At 40.9% G+C, this 23964-nt stretch overlaps 1 protein-coding gene across 1 annotated transcript; it reads left to right on the forward strand.

Moving 5' to 3' along the window:
• Positions 1 to 5872: 5872 nt before the first annotated feature.
• Positions 5873 to 20444, forward strand: inka2 (inka box actin regulator 2). Its single transcript, XM_005929727.2, has 2 exons — positions 5873 to 6592; positions 16571 to 20444. Exons 1-2 carry the CDS (start codon positions 6521 to 6523, stop codon positions 17825 to 17827), a joined length of 1329 nt encoding a protein of 442 aa, XP_005929789.1. The 5' UTR covers positions 5873 to 6520; the 3' UTR covers positions 17828 to 20444.
• The last annotated feature ends 3520 nt before the right edge of the window (positions 20445 to 23964 follow it).

Below are 23964 nucleotides of genomic sequence, written 5' to 3' on the forward strand. Positions count from 1 at the left end.
AAATTGCTTCCAAGCTGTTTTGGAAAAGTGACCTTTTAATGCTTGGATTGGAGAACTGAGAACGGAGCTGTGGAACTATTTGGACCAAATCGTTTGCAGATCATGATTAATAAATTTTAACCATGATTACCGCAAGCCCTGTAATTATCCATTCGAGCCTTTAGATGGCAGTGCACTAAAATATTTGGTAGACCATGCAGCGCTACCAAATGGTTGGTTATCACAGTACATATTAGCCCTTAATTTAGACCCATTTAGATCATATGTAGTATAAAATGTAATCATTTTGATGTCCTTTTTATTAAACTAGATAAATCTTCCATGCTTTTTTTGCTAATTAAGACACTGATGTGTTCATAAAACATAATTCACATTTTAACAGTTCCCATATTTGTGCAAATTTTGATAATAAACTAAAGTAGTAATTGGGAACATGAAAAATGAAATCTTTCTACAGATAAAATCAACTTAAAGAGAAAAAGAAAATGTTATTCTGTGAAAAAAAAACTGTCTTCTACATCCATAAGAAAAACATCACAATTACCACATACTAACAAAATTATGCAAGTACTGTTGTTACTGTTATTACGAAGTTGTGCAAGTTACAGAATCTTCTCACAAACACATCATTCATCAGCTCCTTTGTGTGCCGCGGTCCAAAGAAATAACCTGTCAGCTCAGAGCGCCAATGTGGTTTTATTACATGTTTTAGAACAACAGCTTTAAATTTCTACCGGTTTTCACAGTAACTGGCAGATATTACATCATCCCTGTGCCTGCTGTTTATAATGCAAAACATGAAAGCATGCATCTTGTGCAGTTCAGTAAAATGAAGTAACTTAACACACGGAGAGAACCGCACTCACACACACAATACCACCATTAAAAGACCAGGTGTATAATTTATTTGAGCTTTGAAGAGAGATGACTGGTTCTGATGGCACAGTTAACCCTCAGTTTACACTGATTGACTTCAGCAAGTAATTTTACATCTTATGTTTTGATAATAGTGGGATTTCAACCAGCGTAGGGGTTCTTAAAAACTATCAGAAGCTATTTGAAAAAAAAGATGATTAGTGTGATTAACGTCTGAGTCCTACAGGATTTTGCACACTGGCATGCACATGTAGAGAGCTTGTTAGCCAAACTTGTTCAAATGTTGTACATTTGGTTAAAGGCAATCCAAAGGCGCAACTTGTAGTAACATGTGCAGTAGCCTTTGTGTAGCTTTCCACATAAGTGCTCTGGTTGAGGTGGTAAGCTGCTGGCAAAGCAACTATAGATATCAAAAGTCATCTTTCACTGCTTTCATTGCTAAACAAGTCTCTGGCCACTTAAAATGAAGAGATGCACATGATTGCATTGGACTGGATGGATGAATGGATGTGCAGTATGTTTTAGCTTCATGGTTTAGCTTTTAGTGTCTTATTGTCAGCAGAGCAGCTCTGTAATTGGCTTGTTGTTCTGATTTTTTAATGACAATAGTCACAATCCACATACTGTTATGCTTTTTCTTTTCTCAGTGATTAAATTCCTTTTTGGCCTGAACGCAAAAACCAAAACAAGTCATCACAGTGAGTCACAGTGAGGATCATAAAACTTTCTGTGCTGATGTGCAGTTAGGCAGTTGCCGCTGTGCAGCCTGTGTTGCCGTGCTGAGTGATCTGAGGAGACGCTGCCTTATCTAGTGTATGCTCATGCTGACAGCTGGGAGGAAGTAGGCTCGTGAACAAGAAACAGCTGCAGGTCTGGATCACATTTGCTATGAATCTGCTTGATCACGAACTAGCCTGCTAAATGTTAAATAGACACATGTGTCATCATATCAGTCCTGAGGAGGACAGTACACTCATTCTCATATGAGTTTCCTTTAAAAAAAATAGTTTGCAGGCACAAAGAAAGTTTGATGGAGTCATTTTTTTCCATGTGACTGAAACATTTGACTAAAGCTGGCATGCAGGAGAAAAAGTCCCTTTTAATCTGGTACTGCAAAAAAAAAAAAAACTCTTAATGATGAGTGTTCTCAGATCATCCATCCATTCGCTTACTCTGGGAGGAAGCCAGAGTACCCGGAGGGCAAACACGGGGGAGAACATGCAAACTCCACACAGAAAGACCCCAGAATGATGAACTCAGGGCCTTCTTGCTGTGCGACAACAGTGCTAACCACCATGCCACCCTGCTGCCCCCTCAGATCATTCATATAGAAATTTATTGGTTGAGATAATTTAATTTATTTTTTTATTTCTAATATACACTACTAGTCAAACGTTTAGGCACACCTTCTCATTTAATGGTTTTTCTTTATTTTCATGACTATTTACGTTGTAGATTCTTACTGAAAGCATGAAAAATGTGAATAAATACATTTGGAATTATGAAGTAAAACCAAAAAGTGTGAAATAACTCAAAACATGTTTTATATTGTAGATTCTTCAAACTAGCCACGCTTGGCTTTGATTACTGCTTTGCACACTCTTGGCATTCTCTCGATGAGCTTCATGAGGTCGTCACCTGAAATGGTTTTCCAACAGTCTTGAAGGAGTTCCCAGAGATGCTGAGCACTTGTTGGCCCTTTTGCCTTCACTCTGTAGTCCATCTCATCCCAGACCATCTCAATTGGGTTTAGGTCAGGTGACTGTGGAGGCCAGGCCATCAGGTGCAGCGCTCCATCACTCTCCTCCTTGGACAAATAGCCCCTACGCAGCCTGGAGGTGTGCTTGGGGTCATTGTCCTGTTGAAAAATAAATCCCCAACAGTGTCACCAGCAAAGCAAGCCCACACCACCTTCTCCTCCGTGCTTCACAGTGGGAACCATGTATGCAGAGACCATCCCTTCACTTTTTCTGTGTCACACAAAGACACGCCAAGTGGAACCAAAGATCTCAAATTTGGACTCATCAGACCAAAGCACAGATTTCCACTGGTCTAATGTCCATTCCATGTGTTTCTTTGCCCAAACAAATCTCTTTTGCTTGTTGCTTTTCCTTAGTAGTGGTTTCTTAGCAGCTGTCTGACCATAAAGGATTCGCACAGTCTCCTCTGAACAGTTGATGTAGACATGTCCCTGTTACTGGAACTCTGTGTGGCATTTATCTGAGCTCTAATCTGAAGTGCTGTTTACCTGTCATTTCTGAGGCTGGTGACTCAGATTAATTTATCCTCAGCAGCAGAGGTGACTCTTGGTCTTCCTTTCCTGGGGCTGTGATGCAACAGTGCTGTCACTGCAATTTTTTGTTGACATACAAGATTGTTAAAAGGCTTCAGAGTAAAGGGCGATCGTGGCTCAAGAGTTGGAAGGTTGCTGGTTTGAGCCCTTCTTGGACAGTCTGGGTCGTTGGGCAAGACACTTCACCCGTTGCCTACTGGTGGTGGTCAGAGGGCCCGTTAGCGCCAGTGTCCGGCAGCCTTGCCTCTGTCAGTGCGCCCCAGGGTGGCTGTGGCTACAATGTAGCTGCCATCACCAATGGGTGGATGACTGAATGTGTAAAGCGCTTTGGGGTCCTTAGGGACTAGTAAAGTGCTATACAAATACAGGCCATTTACCATTTAAAGTTTGTACACATGCCTGAAACTGATACTCTTATCAGCTCATGTTAAATACACAGCAAAGCCAAACAATTACAAGCTTAGAAAGTCCCTCAATGCACATATTAAACAAATATGGATGACTGCTTTCTTCCATTTGGGCAAAATTTATCTCTAAAATTTGAAACATCCTGTCCCAGAGTGATGCTGAAAAGCTAGTTCATGCATTTATTACTTCTAGGCTGGTCTACTGTAATTCGTCATTATCAGGATCCTGAAAAGCCTTCAGTTAATCCAAAATGCTGGAGCAAGAGTACTGACTGGGACTAGAAAGAGAGACCATATTTCTCCTATATTGGCTTCTCCTGTTAAACCCAGACTTGAATTCAATATCTTGTTCCTTAAATACAAGGTCTTAAATAATCAGGCCCCATCTTATCTTAGTGACCTTAGTAACATATCACCCCATTAGAGCACTTCGCTCTTGTTCTGCAGGCTTACTTGTTGTTCTTAGAGTATTTAAAAGTAGAACGGGAGGCAGAGCCTTCAGTTTTCAGGCCCCTCTTCTGTGGAACCAGCTTCCAGTTTGAATTCGGGAGACAGACACTATCTCTACTTTTAAGATTTGGCTTAAAACTTTCCTTTTTGCTAAAGCACATAGTTAAGGCTGGATCAGGTGATCCTGAATCTTCCCTTAGTTATGCTGCAATAGGTGTAGACTGCTGGGGGATTCCCATGATGCATTGAGTATTTCTTATTCAGTCACCTTTCTCACTCACTATGTGTCAATAGACCTCTCTGCATTGAATCATTACTTGTTATTAATCTCTGTCTCTCTTCCACAGCGTCTTTTATCCTGTCTTCCTTCTCTCTCCCATGGCAGATGGCCCCACCCCTCCCTGACCCCAGTTCTGCCGGAGGTTTCTTCCTGTTAAAAGGGAGTTTTTCCTCCCCACTGTCACCAAAGCTCATAGGGGGTTGTTGGGTTTTTCTCTCTATGTGTTATTGTAGGGTCTACCTTACAATATATAGCACCTTGAGGAGACTGTTGTTGTGATTTGGCATAGTAAAATAAAATTTAATTGAACTGAATTAGAAAGTGTTGTTAGGACAATCGTGTGTTCACTTTTAGATCAATAGAGTGTTTTGAAAGTTAGTCATCAGGACTGTCTAGACAATATTTTGCATTATGTCAGTCAGAAGGAGACATAGATGTTTGTGAAATCACAAAGAGGCTTTTAGTAATCTCACAGAAACTGGATTCAACACTGTTTCTCAACACTCCCTCCAGATTAGAGTGAGGGCGGTGAGGATCACATCCTGTATCTGGAATAGGTTGCTCTTAATTGAAAAATCAATGAAGGTCTAAATCTGCTGTCAAAATGACACTGAACAGACACAGAGTAATAAATCTGCTGTAAAACACAGAAGAAGACTCTGTTATCATTTCCAGACACTGAATGTTTATAAAGAATATGAGAATAAAACATACAAGTCAGTTAAAGCTCTTCTCTCAGATGTTGAGTCAGACTCAGATGATTTATTTATTTTCCGAGTTTCATTGCTTTTGGAATCTGAGATAGAGCTACTTCCTCCCCTTTCTCTCTGCATCCATCTGGGAAGCATCACCAACATCATGCAAGACACTGAACCTTCAACATGACCGAAAGCAGGTCAGGGGGCACAAAGTTTCCTGAATGTCAGGCAAAGCTCATCCCTGGCAGAAAACAAAACGGGTGACTGGTGATTTTCTTTCAATTCTGGCTCATTATAACCACGCAAACTCAAAATCACGGAGTATCTCTCTAATTGTTATTTATTTATTCATTGGGGGAAGTTGTTTGAAAGTATTTCTCTAAAACACACAGGGGGAAATACTGAATTAAAATAAAATTAATGACAGCTGGTGACACCATGCACCATTTAGCATCCTCTTGGGATTTTACGTAATTCTTCCTGATTATAAATAATCGTATTTTTTATTGTTAATGTAATTTACCTAAAGTTTCTTCCTTTTGCTTTCTTTGGTATAGTAGTTGTCATATAAAGTAAATCATTTTGAAGTAAAGGAGACCTCATCAAGTTTTCTTGGCATCTCTAGATTGCAAATTGAACACGAGCTGCATGTGCAAACTTTCAGATGAATCCAATCTATTCTGCGAGGCAGGGAATGTTTACAGCAACTTCCATTTGCTTCTTTGTATGTGCAATACTTCCTTCCCTTATTCTAATCATACCCGTGTCTTGCAACAAAAGCCCACAGCTCAGGTGTTTCCTCTCTGCGCAGCGAAGGTGGCCAGGAAACTGTTCCTATGGACGCGTATGGTTTCTCTTAAACACATCCTCTTTCAGTCCAGTGTAATGCAACAGGGACTGCTGAATATATTTGTCTGTTTTATGGAAAATGCGCTCTTTCAGCAAACCCAACTATCTTATCTTTCAGCCTTTATTTGGATATTTCCAGATGGTCGGTCTCTCTTTTGAGCTGCTGTGGACAGTTCTGCTCGCGCATAGTAAATGATGGATCCGCGTTTTATCCTGGCTTGAATGAGATTCAGTCCGCCCTGAGAGGCTCGCTCATTGGAGGAAATTGGATGGCCAACGTAAGCGCTCCTCTTGAATGAGAAAATAGCAGCAGGGGGAAAAACAGACTGAGCAACACACACGACACTGACAGCAGCCAAGCAGGGGCCACTGAAAGAGAGAAACACGGACCCAGTCTGTTGTTGCAGCCACATGAAGGAGTTCATTATCATTTTTGTATTATTTATTAATTTTTTTGGAGTAAACAGATTTTCGTCATCAGGATTTAAACCACGAGATTCGCGTCATTTTGAGCCGCGCGCGCATTCCTCGGCAGGATCTGCGCATCTTCAATTGCCAATTGTTTTCTGCTCTTCTTAAAGCGTCAATAGTCATGTTCGAGCAGGAACTGGCGAAGCGGTTCAGCTGAATTCCTGTCTTTCAAGAAAAAAGCAAGAAAGAAAGAAAAATGGAACAGCGGCTCGCCAAACAAGAAAGCAAAAACATGGATGCGTGTCTGAGGCGACTGAAGCAAGAGCTGGTAGGTTCCGTTGTATCTTCTTGTGTTGTTACCCTGGACCGCTGTTTTACTTTATTCGTGTGTATTTTGAGCATTTTTACCGCTTATATGCGTTTTACATTAAATATTTAACAATTTTCACATTTTAAATTTAGAAATGTCGCTTTATTGCGCCCTATGTGTCCTGAAACATTTCTACATTTCCAAGTCTAATATTCTGGAGTCTAGTTTTCAGCTGAGGGTGCATGTGTGTCTTTTTAAATCGCATTAATCTGTGTGGGCTTAAAGCTCTGAGCACACCAGAGGCATGTGTACATTTCCCTCCTCTCTGTCCACGCATCTGGGACAGATGTTTTAAGCTTAATGAGCTCAAGACGGTTTTTTCTTGTCATAAATACTCTGCGCTGGGTTATGGATTCTTGAAAGAAAGCGATTTAAGGTTCACACTATTCTTGGTGCCTTGTAGTAAATTTAATCATGTGTTGCAACAGACTGTTCGGAGCTCCAGCTCTCACAGGGGAGTGAGTGAAATTGGCAGTCACATTGAGTTTCATCACGTTTCCATGCTCTAAATGAATTTGTTAGACTCCGTTATTTAATATTTTCATGTCTCCTCTCATCTACCATGTTTGATGTGAGTACATTTAGTCTGCCATTTCTTTCCTCTTCTTTGAAATGTAAAAACAAAATCTGTAAGCTTCACCCTCGTGCCCAAAATCATCTGGCAGTGACACACTGTAGACCCATTTTCTGAGGAGCCTTAACTGGCACAGATTTCATTTGGAATCATCTTCAAAGCAGCGACTGATTTTTTTTCCCCCCCCCCTTTTTGTCCAGCCACTGGCCTGCAGAAAGGCCTTGCGTGGCTGCATGTTTTGCAGCTTAATCTGCTCTGTGACTTCATGATTTGCTGCTCCAAATTAGCCACACGTCTGTGAAGTGGCACTTGAGATTTAAGGGGAGTTGACGTTGATGCCAGAAGGACATGTTGTGTTAGGGCTGCCACATCGCAGTTTGGTAACATAATAGAAAAAGTGTCATGCCATGCCGAGGATCAAACAGGAGAACGGGGAGCAGATGCCAGTTAAAAAGCTGAGGCAGTCTCCCCCTGCTCTCAAGACCATGTGGGATGCAATCTGTTGTTCAGAAATAAGGGGTGTCTATGCCAAGGTTGTCACTTTCCTTTCCACTGTGACTGATTTTCATCCAGTGTTCAGTGGAGAGCGGTAAAACCGGCTCTATCAGCAACACAGAGATCACAAACATCTAACAGTCGACTTACAGCTGTGATGCCGAGTCAAGCGGCTCCTGGACATCTCTTGCGAATTTGTGGCTTTGAAGTCAGCAATTTTGGACCATACCAGTTACGCATGTTTTGGAACACTTACTACAAACAGCATGACCTTAAATCATTCCAAAAACCATTTTGCATGATGTTTTGTTTTTTCCTGCTGTGTTTTCATTCATTTCCATGCAGCATAAAAGCAACAGAACTCGAGCTACACAATCCATCACAATCAACATCAAGTTCGTATTCGCAACGCAATGAGTGCAGACTGACATAACTGCATTATAACACTATTTTCTCAAAAACAGCACAGAAATGTAGCTTTCCAATCAAACCAGTTAATTATAGCCTCTGTGTTTATGGTATCTATTTTCTGTTGGGAGAAGTTTAGATTTTATCCCAACCATTCAGCAGGGAGTAACTTTTCCATCTTGCCAACATTACGTCCAGTCAGAGCAGAGGCCAGTAGTAATATTTTTGCAGAGTTTACTTTTATCACATAAGTCAAAGAAATATGCCATTTCTCTTTCTCTGTGTTGGGTTGTGTTTAGCAGTATCAGCCTTTTGTGTCCGTTTTACATTTTTTTTCTTACTTTCCATCTGGAATTGGAAGAAAAAAGTTGGTAAGGAGCACAAATGTCAGTTGTATGAGGGCTGGAACCAGGCTAAGTTTTAAATGTCTGCTAGCTGTATGTCATATCTTATAGATATGAATGAAAATAGGCGCAAGCTGGTAGAAAAATGCATGTAAGAGCTTAAGCTGATTGTGCATGTCTTGAAAAATGGCATGCAGTGAACGTTACACACAAGGGCAACTGAATGGAAGGAGCAAAAATAATAGTATAGTCCCTTAAACCTTTACCTGATATATTCTAATACTCCTGACTAAAAAGTTACAATGAAACAAGAAAATCTACATAGTTGAGTTTGTTTGTGTCTATAGCAACAAAGAAGCCTGAGTGTGGCATTCAAAGGCTATACGAAAGTCACGTGAATGCCAGCATGACTTCCGTGTTTCACGTTAGACACACTGAAACCCAAACCCTGATGTCCTGTCAGCTCTACAACAGGAGTGTGATATGAAAGTGTGGGCACTGTGTCAGCGGTTGAGGGTGTGGGTCCTTGTGGGAAGTACAGACAGGTCACACTTGAAAGTTTGACCCTCAAACTTGAAAAGCTTGGGGTCTAATTTCTTCAACTGCTGACCATGTCCATCACAAGAAATCCATTAAATATCAAACCTGACAGTCAGGAATATAGCACCATCTGTCTTCCTGTGTGACTCAAACTGAAAACAGTCGTTTAACTTTATTCTTTAAAAGAAATACACGAGTCCTCTGAAATCCTGAGGATAGACAGTAATGACAACAATGAAATCATTTCAAGCCTATGCATGACTCATGATTGGTGCAGCAAACAGACAGTCATGACAAAGAAAACATAAGCTCTTCCTGCCTACTTGATGTTGAAAATGCAAACGGTGACACGTCTTTGACTCACATTGTCTAAATGTAGGGCTCACACCTGGTTAGCAGCGTCAGACATTAAAACATAAATCAGAGCGTTTCATATCATCGCCGCTGAAGCCGACTTCACATGCAGCGTGCCCCCTTTTTCTCTTTCACACCTGAGGCGAATTTCAAACATGACTGTCACCTTGGACAACACCAAAGCCAGCAACCATGAAGTCATGAAATCTGAGAGAAATGCACCCGAGTGCCAAGCCTGTTGTGTCTTCTGGAAAGTTCTTTGTTACCTTTTGGGCGTTGGAGCTGAAAGCTGTACACAAAGCAGGGTTGTGGCTTAACTTTAAGCCCGTTTGTTTTGTGTCTCCCCCTGTGGCTCCCGTTCTCCAAACTGCCCTTCCTTCCCCTCGGCTAAAATTGGACCAACTCTTGGTGGCAGCTGTGGGGTTTGCGTGGGTGATCATTGTGTTTGAGACTGAGCTACAAACCTTTAACAAAGCCTGTTTATCATTATGACTCTGCACACGTAACCGGCTTTTTCATGGTTCACAGAATGGAAAATGAAATCACTGCCCAAGATATCAGATTTATTTTGGCCTTTTTTTTCTTGGATGCAGAGTGAACAAGTTAAGTTAATGCTGCTGTTGTGACCACACGTGCAATCCTGTTAGTGTAAGATCAAGTCCTGACCTCCTTACCTTATACGTTCACTGGAAACAACGTGTGAGGTATAGATCGGTATTCTCTATGCTCTGACCTTTGCATTACATCTTGTCTGACACTGTTGAAGTTATATTTATAAATTTTTTCTTTTTAAAAATAACATATATACAGCACTGAGGGTTCAGAACAAACCACAAATTGTTAACATCTATTATCAAACAGCTGTTCATTTTAACAACAGCTGACACCTCAATATTAGAATTTAAGATTTTGTTTTTCTCTGACCTCCAGATAAAAGTAACTCCAATACATTCGCTCATCTTTCAGCTCTGTTTTGATCTTTACCATCTCCTGAGGGATTTGACCTTCCCCTCAGCAGCAATTAGCCTTTCCGTGTTTACTGTCTAGCCAGTAACACTGACAGTCATTCAGTAGAGTAAGTTTATCCAAGGGTTTTGGGTCAAAAGTGGTCAAAAGCTAAAAACAAGATTTAAGATATACTTCTCTAGATCTTCTTGATGCATGCTCAATAATCCAGGTAAGTAAATCTCCAAAAGTTGATTCTGTTCATCTGGACGTAGCGTTTTGTGGGAGAAACGTTTCGTCACTCATCCAAGTGACTTGGATACGCTACGTCCAGATGAACAGAATCAACTTTTGGAGAATTCTCTAGATCCACTTTCATATTGCAGAAGTCGGTCATTATAAGCATTTCCAGTATTTTAAAAATGAAAATACAATATAAAAAATACTGAAGATGAATTCCTTTAAATCAAAACAACATTTATGACTTAGCAATCCAATACAGTACAAGTATAAATATCCAAAATGTTTCAAATTCCAAATTGAAAAACTGTAAATAAGCTGCACATTTTTAAATGGCTTAAAAAAACACTGCATTAAAGGCTTTGCACAGCCATTCACTATCAGTTGAAAAATGTACTAGATGATGCACACAGAAAAAAAACCCAGCATTAGCACCCACATTTATTTTCTTTAGGAAATGCTTGTGTGATTTAGCGCTCCTTTTGATCTTAGATGGGGGCTGAGAATTGGATGAGCACTTTCACTGCCCCCACACGAGGTGCTGACGTCAACTCCTGTGCTATCGAGCTCCTACGTGACGATTATTGCTTCCAGTGAGGAGTTCCCGCCAGGACAACAACAGATTGGGTCCCAGACCGTCTCCAAATATCATCTGCCAAAGATGATGATATGGATCCTAATCATCCTACATCTCCCACGGCAGCATAAATGAGCTCAAGCAGGAAACAAGCTATTAAACCACCTCCCTTTTTCTGAAAAGGTCATCAGGGAGTCTTTGTTGGCCAGCAGGACCTACAAACAGTTATATTTGCTCTCGACTGGTTCATTTTAAAAGTTGTGGTTCACCTAGTTCCCCATTTTCATTTACCCCTAAGTGTTGCAGATAGTTTTGCTAAACCATAAAGAGACAGCTCTATTATCTGAGTAGGGAGGAGAAGCAAAACATTTTCCTAAAAATGAGAACATCTTCTAAAATTAAAGTACAAGAAGGCTTTTATGTTTATCATTCACACTTCTTCGTCTCCTGAATGCGACCCGGAGGATATACGGGCCAAACAGAGTCACCATATAACCTTTTTTTTGTCAAAGAGGCATTCATTGCCATGTGCATAGTAATTTATTTCTTTCACTAAATGCTGCGCAGATTTATTGCCCTCTTTATCGTGACCTCGGGGCCATCCACAGCAGTTCAGCCACAGAGACCTTGTGTGTATCCCCCAGACAGAGAACCCATTCCTGTCCTTGACCCACACAGATCACCATTCATATTTAATTAGGGGTGGAGGTGGAGGAAGGGGACTACACACTATAGATGCTGCTGCTGGTCAGCGCCTTCCAAACAGGAAGACCTTTTGGGTCTGATAACCTTGGCCTCCCCCCTTCAGCTACTAACAAACAACAACAGTGAATGGCCTGCATTTTGTAGGCAGAATAGAGCACTGGTTTGTTTTTGATTACTTGTTTGGGTTTATTTTCCTCCTAATAATCTGAACACAGCATCCATGCTCTAAAAAAGTACACTGACTTCGTTCTACTGAGGCAAGTCTGGACTTGCGTGGATGTGTGAGCTCAGTGTGTTTGCACAGCGCATTTATTTTTCCCTTCATAACTGACATGAGGTAATACCGAAACCATGATCAAGGCAGAACTTGATCTTGACAGACAGCAAAGCAGGAGCACTGGTTTATTTATACTTTGTGGTATTTAATTCACTTGCATGTATATTGAATGGTTTTCTAGAAGCGTCTTCACAGTTAGAAAGATCTGACATGTGGCTCTGAAATAAAGAATCACCTATAAACTTTTTTTTAAAGCTCTTAATTAAATAGCCCACCACTTTTTAATAAGCCTCTATTCAGTATTAAATGAAGGCTGCCAGCCTTTGTTCTTAAACTCTGAAGCATTCAGCCCTTGATTGGCAATTATGTCTCCTTGGCTAATATCACTGCAGCCAGAAGAGAAAGTAGAGGGTTTAGGGGGTTTTGGGGGGGATTAAATGTTTGTCTTATTTTTTTCAGATTTTTCACATTCTCAAAGAAATGCATACTCTCTCGATTAAATAAAGGGAAAAAAGAAGATTTAACCAAACTTCACAAGACTGCATTAATGATTAAAGTGTTTCTGGGCAGTACAACAATTCCCTGCAGCGCCAATTTCATCCCAGTTCTCTTGTTAAATTAGATTAGACAGACATTATTTCTCATCTCCGTTTTTGTCCTTAAACCCTTAAGGTGCGCGTGTAGGTCCTCTCAGGTCTGCCAGGCCCTGGGCTGATTCACACATTGTAAAAGTGAGACATCTTAGGATTTCCGTAACATCTGTGTCTAAACAAGAAACCGCCGCAGGACAACATTTTTAAGTCACTTTTGGCATTCTGAGTAAGATATCGGATGAGGGATGAAAAGGCTGACATATTTGGGCCACAAAGTTCAGCTTTGAAATGGCAGCGGAGTGCCTGGAGTTAGTTGGCATGTTAAAGGTAGAATAATATGGTTTGGCTTACTGCTGTTCCCCTGTTTGTTCCCCAGAGCATAGTATGAATTATTAATATCGCCTTAGAATAGAAATGCCAGTAAACAACACTGTGTTTTTAAATAACTGTGGGGAGTGTCTGCATTTTAGGGATAATGGAAAAGTTGCACGTGAATGTTAAACTGCAGTGTTTGAGGTTAGCGTGTGCAAACAGGTGCAGCTCTTTGAGTCTGCATACCTAGAAGATGATATTACAAAGGCAAATTTAATACATTAAAGCAATCCTGATCCTGGGATAAACTTTACTGAAGGCTCCAAAAATGCAATGATAAATACATAACTCCCCTTTTGCCTCAAGTCTTGTTGACTTTTCTTGTGTAAGTAAGTAAACCGTAATTATGCACCCTTTCCCAGCTTTTCCCAGGACGCAGACAATTACAGCTAATGAAGTCAGCCATATGTGAAAGGCACAAAGACAAGAGACAACCTGATTGTGCTAATTACATGTACCTTCACTTCCTAATTTAGCGAGCCAGCGGGAAGCTCAGAGGCCTGTCATCCCCGCTTGTGCATTGATAGGCCTATTATCTGATCTTAGAAGTTATTCACGCCCGCGTGCATCTACTCAGCCATATGTCGTGATAAGCCAAGTGTTTTAATGCAGAGATTTACTGCTGATGGTAAAAGATAGTGTATTGGTGTCAAAGCCAGGTCACTGTGCTTCAAGTGTATGTAGACAGTCCAAATTGGATGAATGACAAACATGTAATAAACCAGTGTTTCAATGAAGAGATTTTTTTTTGCTCTTTAAACTTTATGACACTGTGAGCTAATATTTCTATATATTATATATATAGAAATATTATTTCCTTTCTTTTCTATATTAGAAAAGAAAGAAAAGGAAAGTTGTTCTATTTTATATGTTCATTAATAATTTAAGAACATAATATGCAGAATAGTTTGCAATAATTAAATCACTGCATCTGTGTGACTCTGTTTCTCCAAAAATGTTTTGATATGGTTAAATTTTGTAAATTCATTATTGAAGTTGTGCAAGTGCTAAATGAAAGCAGAGCAGATGTTGTCATATTTATAATCCATCCATTCATTTTCTTCTGATTATAGAGGTGGGGTACACCCTGGACAGGTCGCCAATCTGTCGCAGGCTTAACTCAGACTCACATTCACACATAGGTCTAATTTAAAATTACTGGAGGGCTCGGAGAGAACTCGTGGAGACACAAAGGGCCCAGCCAGATGGTAGATTCGAACCCAGCTCCCTCTTACTGTTAGGCAACAGTGCTGACCCCCATGCCACCATGCTGCCCTGTATTTATTCTGTGCATGAAAAATGTCTAGCACATGCACTTTTGGTGAACTTGCTCCCTTTCTGCTTGAGCAGACAGCAAAATTCCTGTGTTGCAGACATTTACAGACATGCAGAAACCATGAACTTCCTTTAAGGGTCTGCACGGTCACTGGAACTCCAAGATGCTGCACTTGGACACAGTGGCGTCTAAGCTAAATGGGGCATGCGGACAGGCGCTCCGTGACAACATGCTGATGTTCAGTAGGTTTAAATGTTAATCGCATTCAAAACGTTTTCTGAAGCTTTTAATTAACAGTGAACATACTCTATAAAGCTGAGGCTAATGCGAACAGCGTGGCATGGTTGGTTATAAAATCAGGACATATTAAAAATTTGACATGTTGGTAGCTCTGCAAGTAATTAACTTCATCCTGTGAAGTAAATGATGTGCCAGATTTAATGACTATCAATCCAATAGTTGCTGAGACATTTCTCTAAATGTAAACATGGTGCCAGAGGAATGGCCAGGAATTGATGTCACATTCTGGGATGAAGTAGTGGACTAACAAAGTGAGGACTAACTTTAGCATATTTTGAGCTAGCAATTCTGACTTTTCCATACATTTCACACATTTTTATGCCTTGTGTTTTACTTTTTAAATCAAAATGTTGTCTAAGAATTTGTCACATTTGTCAATTTTCCCACATTTAAAAAAAAACTCATATCCCTTCTCACACAGTAATAAGAAGCTTTGATTACGATGCTGTAATGCCAACTGCACTATGCAGCAACTTTTCCCACCCAGGATCAGCATAATCACTGTTCCCTGGAGATCTAAGTATCGCAGCCTAATTTTGTTGCACCTACATCCAACCTCCTGCCCTCTGCATCCCCTTCTTATGTTCTAATGGTGTCATTCATAATTGAATCCATCAACAGTTTTCTCTTCGACATCTAAACATATGGCAAAGGATTCCTCCCCGTTTGCCCCCACCCTTTCCATCTCTGCTCATATGGCTGACTCTCACCACCCCTCTCGCTCCTTTCATTGTTATTCCGTTTCCGCCTGAGTGAGTCCCCCCATCCACCCCCTCACACACACACATTGTATTTGGGGATTATAGTCTAGATGGGCAGTGGTGATTGGCTGTCACACCCAGTGGTGTCCCTCCATTGGAGAGGGATACATATAGAGGCAGTCAGACTGATCCATTTGAAAGGTGAGAGACAGTGACGGGCTGACTGAGGTGCAGCCAGGAGGATCAAAATCTGCTGCTTTTTTTAAATTTTATTTTAAGGTAAGGTGTAGGTTTTTATTACAGCTGCCTGTTTATTCTCATAGTAGCAATTTATTTTATTTGAAGGCTTAAAGTTTAGTTTAAAGGTATTTGTTTTTGTTGGTTGACTAAGAGCATCTTCTATGGAAGTGTAGTCATGTTCATCTGATGGTGTGCTCTGCAAGATTTTCACCAAAATTTCCCGTGAACTAATTTTTCAAAATTCCTTGCATGCTTCCTCGTGTCTTTTCACAGATGCTTTATTTTTCATTCATCAATCAGTAGCATGTTATGAAAGACACGGGTTAGGATGCTGGCTCTGGGTTGTGTGGCTGCCTTCAGGGGAAGACAGTTAGTCCAGGTCACATGACGCAAGCTTTCAAACAGATGAGAACAGGAAGAGAGGCGGAGGAGGTTAAAAGCAGAGAGGATGATTACTGCTGCACAGAGAGTAGAACACACGAATACAATGGGCTCAGAGGAGAAAGCAGATATGATAAATCAAATGAAGGGAAGTAAAAAGGAAATTATAGATGGTTTGTTTTTTTTTTTTTAATGAAAGCAAGTGTGTTCTACAGCTGTCACTAGTTGGATTCTCTCTCATACGCTGGCCATATGGGACCCCAGCCTGTCATCCAAAACTAGGTCACATGACCACATAATTAAACAAGGTGCATACCCTAAAACCCACAAGTGAAGAGATAAAAAACAGGCTTAGTACAATAACTTATCTTTTTAATAAGCTTCTTTATCCTGCTCCATTATTCATAAGGGGGTCATCGCTGCAGATAGATCCATGTTGAATTTGGCAAATTTTTTACCAGGGATAATAACTGTTAATATTTGCTGGAATGAATGACTGTTGTCAGTTGCTCTTGTGCAATGAGATTTTTTTGTCTGTGTGTGTGAAACACAAATGTAAATGTGAATACCGCTATCAGTCCTTTATCTTTATTTCTCTCTCTGTCTTTCTGCAGTTATCCATGAAAGAAGCTGGAGATGGCCTCCATGCTCAGATGAATTCAATGATGGGAGCCCTTCAGGAACTCAAGCTCCTTCAGGTCCAGACGGCACTGGAAAATCTTGACATTTCAGGGCGGCCTATTAACCGGGGAATGCCCCACACGGCTTCAACTGCTGCTGCTGAACCACCAGCTGCAGCAGCATCAGCTTCAGGAGAGGATCAGAGCTGCTGTATCAGAGAAACCATGTCTGAGGAGCCCAGCCCGAATCACATGCCGAGTTCAAGGCAGTCTTTGGAAAGCAGAAACTCGACTAGTCTATCAGAAAACAGAAGCAGTCTGGAAACCTCATCCTCCTCGTCATCCAGCCTAGAGAGCGAGAGTGAAAGAAGTCAAAGAAGTGCACGGAGCTCAAGAAATGCAAGAAATGCAAGAAGCGAAACTGACCTGGAGTCTATGCCGAGAAGGTGGTCAGGATATACTGCCCCTCAAGTGGACTTCTGTGGACCAGTTGTGGGAAATCCTCCACCAGAGGCCTACCCTAGCCATCCCCGTCCCCGTCGTGCACAGATAGTGGACCTGCCTGGAATCCTGTACAGTCTCTCAAGAGAGGGTCCTTCCTTAGATAGCGACTACTCCCAAGACAGCACAGATGACGCCAGTGACTGGACTTCTTCGCTCATGAGCCGCTGTCGCAACCGTCAACCATTAGTTCTGGGGGACAATGTATTTGCAGACCTTGTGGGCAACTGGCTAGACCTGCCTGAGGTGGACAAGGAGGAAGGAGAAGAAGAAGAAGAAAGGGCAAAGAGGAGAGAGGAGAGAATGGATGGTGGGACAGAAAGACCAGACACCCCAGCTCACCCTCTACGCCTCAGCCGCTCACAGGAGATCTGCAAAAAGTTCTCATTCACCACAAACATCTTCAAGAAGTTCCTGCGAAGCGTCCGGCCTGACCGGGACAAGCTGCTCAAGGAGAGGCCAGGCTGGGTGGCTCCTGAGCTTCCAGAGGGTGACCTCTATAAAAGGCCGAAGAAATTGCTTCCCAAAAGTTCAAAAGGCAGCTTTTACCTGCCGTTCTGGGCGAATGGACAGCAGGGCAAAAGCAGCACATGTATGCATCTTCCAGAGACAGAGAGGAACCACCACCAACACTTGCACCAGTTTTACCAGCAGCCATTTGCAGGGATTTATTTAGACAGAAGGCAGCCAGAGACTGGTCTGGAGAAAATGCAGCCCTTGTTTGACTACAACACAGCTGTGTGGGTCTGACAGCGAGTCTCTGGCCAACAGACTGCCAGTGACGCCAGATTGAGCGTGTGACAGGTGCTGTAGGATTTTGGCTGTGATAAAGGAGCGTGAATGAACGAGAGGCTTGGACACAGTTATCTTCCAAAAATGAACCGCTAAATTCACACCCACATCGTGTTTCTCCTGCGACTGAGAGATTATCAGGGCAACATTTCGTCTGACAATCCAAAAACCCAGACCTCGCTTGATGTGTCCGTGTGAGTGTATGCTGCGATGCATCTGAGAAAGAATGAGACTTTTTTAGGGTTTATGCTGCAACTTTTGTATTATTCAAACTCCTTCACACGTGTGCATGTATGACTGGATTTTCATGTTCTCCTAAAAGACGGTACACCATTCTCAGAATGTCACTATCAATTTAAATCTTTTTAATGCAGACTTTTTCCACTTCTGCTCTACAGGACACACTTCTTTGCACTTCTTTGCATCTATAAATAGCAACACCAACTGTTGAATTGCATGGTCACTGTTTTTATAAATGATGCTACAAACAGCTGTTACTGAACGCACTGCCACTATAGAGTCCTCAGCTTCCCTTTTATTTCCAAAACGGCTGTAACAACCTGGAAACTCATGACTACATGAACTCGTCTTGTTCACCTTTGCTCAGGGAGCGAATGCCACACAGGAGAAAGCACTGCCACATTCAGAATGGGTTTCCAGTATATATATATATATTTGTCTTGCTTTAAAAGCATAACAGCAATATGGTGCATGACTAGTTCAAACTTTGTACATGAAACTTTGAGATCTGTCCCTCGTAATCAGAAATGCTGTGGTTGCTGTCATGTTGGAAGCACTCTCTTTAGTTCTCTGCTATGTGGACATGGCAAATGTTGAGTCAACCAAAGTCCTCGTGGGCTGCTATGCAGAGAGAGGAGGGGGTAAAGATGGCACAGCCAACCCCAAGTACTGACTAACTGACAGCCATCTGGTACTCAGACATTATGTAAAGTATGTTCGCCACAAGCTTAAAGATGCAAAATGGGCTTCTTTAATCCCAGAGCTTTGTGAATTAACTGACTGTGTTATATACTGTATATATGCAGGCGAATGCATTACAGGGCTGTAACAGATATAGGACCCATAATCTGTGAAAGGTACAACAAACTGAACAGGCTAAATGTACAGAACATTGTACATATTTGTCATCAAACAGCAGCAATAAGACTCATTTACTGTAATATCCCATCGCATGATTTTCATTATTCTGCGCAGATAAATGTCACCATAACAGCTGATTGTGTAAACATTGCTACAGCTCTTGTACTTAAACTACAAACCAGTGAGGTCATATTTAACCTACATTATTTATTCTATTGTACCATAATAAACAGTTTCAGTATTTTTCATTTCAAGCAGAACCATAACAGTTCAAATCAAACTATAGCTTCCGTTACAAACTCCCTCAGGTCACAGACGACACTGCCCACTATTGATTCGTGTTTTTTTATTGTTATTATTATTAAGGGAACACTGATATGCAAGGACAATCTGATATTCTTAACTTAATATTAAAGGAAAAAAAACATTATTTTCACTCAGTTTTTGATGCGATACCAGACCAATAATCTTAGCCAGCAGGGATTAGGCCTCAGAGGTGGTTTTGAGTGTCTTGGCCGGTTGATCCATATGGTGCTGTCTCTGTTTCAGTAATCAGGGCAATACATATACTGCACAGTCTGAGGGTTCAACACACACAGACAGTTTCTTCTGCCAGAAAGTGCAGTCTGAGATGTCATGACACGTGGTACATATATGTAACTGTAACATTTATTTCTTCCTATTAAAGCTGTCTTCTGAGTGCAATTCTCAGCACTGTTGTTGATATTTTTCATCGAGGTTCTGCGAACCTTCAGTGGTGATCTTGTGTCATGTGCACTGTAAAACTGTCACTGACTCTTTGTAAATTAAATCTGTTTTCAGAATGAAATGCTGCTTTTGTGCATCAGTGTGTTCGTTTGTGCAACATCTTTCTCTACTGTAGAACTGACACGGAAACTAGACATGTTTGGGCAATATAATTACAGTCCATGTAAATCTTTTCTTGTAATGCTAACTAATACATTATGACACAGTAGTTATAATATATTCAAGGCAATTAATGAAAGGGTGAGTCGCAGGAAGAGGAAACAAATGGAAGATTCAAGAGGCATTAATTTATCCAAAACATAAAGCAAACAGCAGAAATCAAACTAATGAAAGGTAAACATGATCAAGTTTACAGACATTCTGCACAAGAACACTAACCAGCTCAATCTGGAAAGACACAATAGGCAACAATGGAAGCGGAGACAACTTGGAAACTAGATACAGCTGAAATTAATTAGGGAAATGGCACACAATAAAAACTAAAATAGAGGACACGAGAGAAAAATGACTACCAAAATAAAAACAGGAAACCCCTTCCACAAAGACAGAAAGTTAACAATAAGGAAACACGGGGAGGCAAAATAAACTAAAACTCACACAATCAGATTTAAAGTAAAATTACAACTCTAACACACATAGAAACTGGACATCAAAGGTTAACAAAATGGTAAATGGCCTGTATTTGTATAGCCTTACACTACATTCAGTCATCCACCCATTCACACACTGGTGATGGCAGCTACATTGTAGCCACAGCTGCCCTGGGAACAGAGGCGAGGCTGCCGGACACTGGCGCCACCAGGCCCTCTGACCACCACCAGTAGGCAACGGGTGAAGTGCCTTGCCCAAGGACACAACAACCAAGCCTGACGGAGGCGGGGCTCAAACCAGCAACCTTCCGATAAAAAAAAAAATAGTTAGCATTCTTTATATTTCTGTAAATGCTTGACTCAAACACGGGTTCCTGCAATGGCCTTTTGGGATATGCTTTGTCTGCTCACCTGAGTGAGTTCTAACAGCATCATTTTAACTCTGGTTGTTGCTACCATTAAAATATATGTTTATTTTATTTTATCTATGTGTCCATTTTCTGAAGAAAACAGTTCTTGATGCATGTTCAATAATCCGAGTAAGGAAATCCCAGAAATGTAGGCTGAAGACGTCATATGAGTGGTGAAATGTTTCTCCCACTGAAAATGGTACATTAAGATTAACAGAACTGATTTTCTGGGATTTGGTTTTATTTACCTCTACATCTGCACTACAGTAAGTTGGTGCTGTGTGTCTAACAGGTTCACTAAGTGGAAAGCCGGCAAGTCACTTCCAGCCAGAGCATCAACTCTTCACCAAACTGATTCTAAATTCGGACCATAACTCCATCAGCCTGTTCAATAAATAAGCAAAGTTAACATGAACTCTGCTGCTCTGCACTTCACGACGCTCAATCCCTGAGATGCTTTTTATGAGACGCACATCAAACTGCATCAATCAGTTTATCTTTCAGTCCCCGAGCACTCTGTCCAAGAAAAGAAAGCAGTTCTTACTGCGACTGCGGTCCTGGGCTTTTATATCCTATTTATAGTATAACTCTCTTACATGATATTCTGTGGCTGAACATTATTCTGTTGACTCAAGCCAAACAAATGACCGCTTCTGTTTTATTAAGCATTTTTCCCACTTTATTATCTTATAGGAAATTACATTTTTCCTCACTGTAATCCTAGAAAACTGAGAAAGTGTCGTAATAGCCCTGATGCACCATTACGAGCACAGAGCAGAACGGATTTAATCACTGAAAGTTTTAAATGAGTCGAATCTAAAACTAAAATGGCAAAATTGTTACTAGTTACACCTTCTTAAATATGACACTTTTAGCTTTTTACACAGCTGTTGGCAATGTGCTTGCTCATAGGGAGGTCATCTGATTGTAGGGGTTTTCTCTGTATTACTGTACGGCAGGGGTGTCCAACTCCAGGCCTCAAGTGCCAATGTCCTGCAGGTTTAAGATGTGTGCTTGATCCAACACAGCTGATTTAAGTGGCTAAATTACCTCCTCAACATGTCTTGAGGTTCTCCAGAAGCCTGGTGATAAACTAGTCATTTGATTCAGGTGTGTTGACCCAGGGTGAGCTCTAAAACCTGCAGGACACCGACCCTTGAGGCCTGGAGTTGGACCCTGCTGTAGGGTCTTCACCTTACAATATAAAGTGTCTTGAGGCAGCTGTTGCTGTGATTTGGTGCTAGATAAATAAGCTGAATTGAATTGAATTAAATTGAATTAACTGTGCTTATTTTTGAACTGGTCAAAACCTATTTCAAGAAATCGTCATTGGTTGTCGGCATTTTCACCAATTTCTTTGTTAAGTTTATGACACAATTTACTAAATTAATCCTTGCTTTAATTTAAATTAATATGTAGCACTAAAATGATTTTTTTTCCATTTGAAATTACTTCTCATCACGTTTTTTCTTAATAAAAAAAAAAGCTATTCTCTGATCTTTATGTCTGATTGAAATTTAAATAAATATTATCTCTCTCTTCTTTTAGTGCCATCTCCCAAAACACATTAGAACATTACACAACACTCTGCAAACAGGTCAGTGAGCATCATAGATTAAAAAAAAGGTACATTTGAAATAAAAGAATAAACTCTGTGTGTTAGCGTGTGCGTGCACAAACACGTGTGCATGTGCTCATGCAACAGCTGCAGATGTAGTCCGTCTCTTCCTCAGGGATCCCAGCAGTGGACGCTTACTATCTGACCACCACCTCCTCCTCCTCTTGCCCAAGCCCCACTCACCCACCCCCCCTCTTATTTCTGGTCCCAGATAGTCAGCTGTCGCTCTTTCACTGCCTCACAACACAGCTCCTACCCCAAATCTGGGGCACGCAATGCAGTGCAGCACAGTAACGTTGTAACGTTACAAATCAGAGAGTGTGCAGCGCTTAGATTCAGGAGAGGTCTGAACACAAAGACAGGGTCATGTTACAACTCAACAGTCAACTGTGATTTAATGCTTCAATATAATGACGTGCACGATGATCACATTTTGAGATAAGTGGATGGTTTTATGAGTGGGAGAAGTGAACTGGGAAGGCAGTGTGGACCATGAACTTTAGCGTGTGCATGCTTGTTTCTGTGACCTCTCTGCATCCTACTGCAGGCTAATTTCCTGCTGAGCACTTGTCTTTCAATAACCCCTCAGCTGTGCAGCCCCACAGCTCTACCTCGACCCTCAGGAATGCGCTCACGTTTCACTTTTTATAATCGTCAGCAACTAAAAGTCCAGAATCGTCACTCAGTGCAGCTATCCGCAGGTTCCCACAAGAAACACGAGACTTCTTTATATACACAGTCACACATGCTGAAGCTAGTGAAACCCTCGGTCATTTGTAGTAGCACATAAACACCCCGAACTTTTGGAAATGAAAGACTACATCTTAAAACCACAAAGCAGAGCCAGATTTGGCAGAGAGATAAATGCAAGAGTTAAATCTAGGGCGAATTATTAGGGATTTAACATCTGGCCCCTTTGCAGTACAGCGCTTATAGCTGAAGATAAGTCTTGCCCTCTCTTAGTCTGCTAATGCATGCAAAGTGGAACTTCACAGGCATGAAATGATGTTGCATTAAACATTATTAACACGGGCTTGTGCTAGAGGAACCATATTACTCAAAAAGTGCATTCATAACACTTCAGAAGATAGCACTTAAATGTGCAAATGAGCATATGCTTTCAATCTTCTCCTTTCAAGTACATGTTCAAGTAGATACATATAAAGTTATTGTTAAGAATATAGGGTGATCAAGTAAGTTTGAAATGAGAAGTATTCATTTTAGCAGATGTTGTAGAAACAATGTCTATAGTTTGACGTTTTAGTCACTGCTCAAAAATGTCAAATATTAATATTTATTAGATGCAAAGACTGGTTCAAAATTAATTTTGACACCTTTTAATGTGGAATAACCGGAGGCGTGGACATAGACTTTATTAATCCCCCACTTTTTCCAAGATAGTTCACAGAACACTGCTACACCTACAGTTTCATTGTACATGCACAGTTAGTGGGGGAATTCACAAGTTACAAGTATACAAAGCACTTTCTACTAATGACTATGTTCCTATGTATTATAAATACACTCAAAGAACTTTACATATGTACATAACATGCAGTGGAAGTGATATATATACATTAAACACATATTTTTGCAGGTAAATATTAC

The sequence above is a fragment of the Haplochromis burtoni genome, unplaced genomic scaffold (assembly GCF_018398535.1).
Source record: "Haplochromis burtoni strain Fernald_Lab_line unplaced genomic scaffold, NCSU_Asbu1 Contig_125, whole genome shotgun sequence".
Lineage (NCBI taxonomy): Eukaryota > Metazoa > Chordata > Actinopteri > Cichliformes > Cichlidae > Haplochromis > Haplochromis burtoni.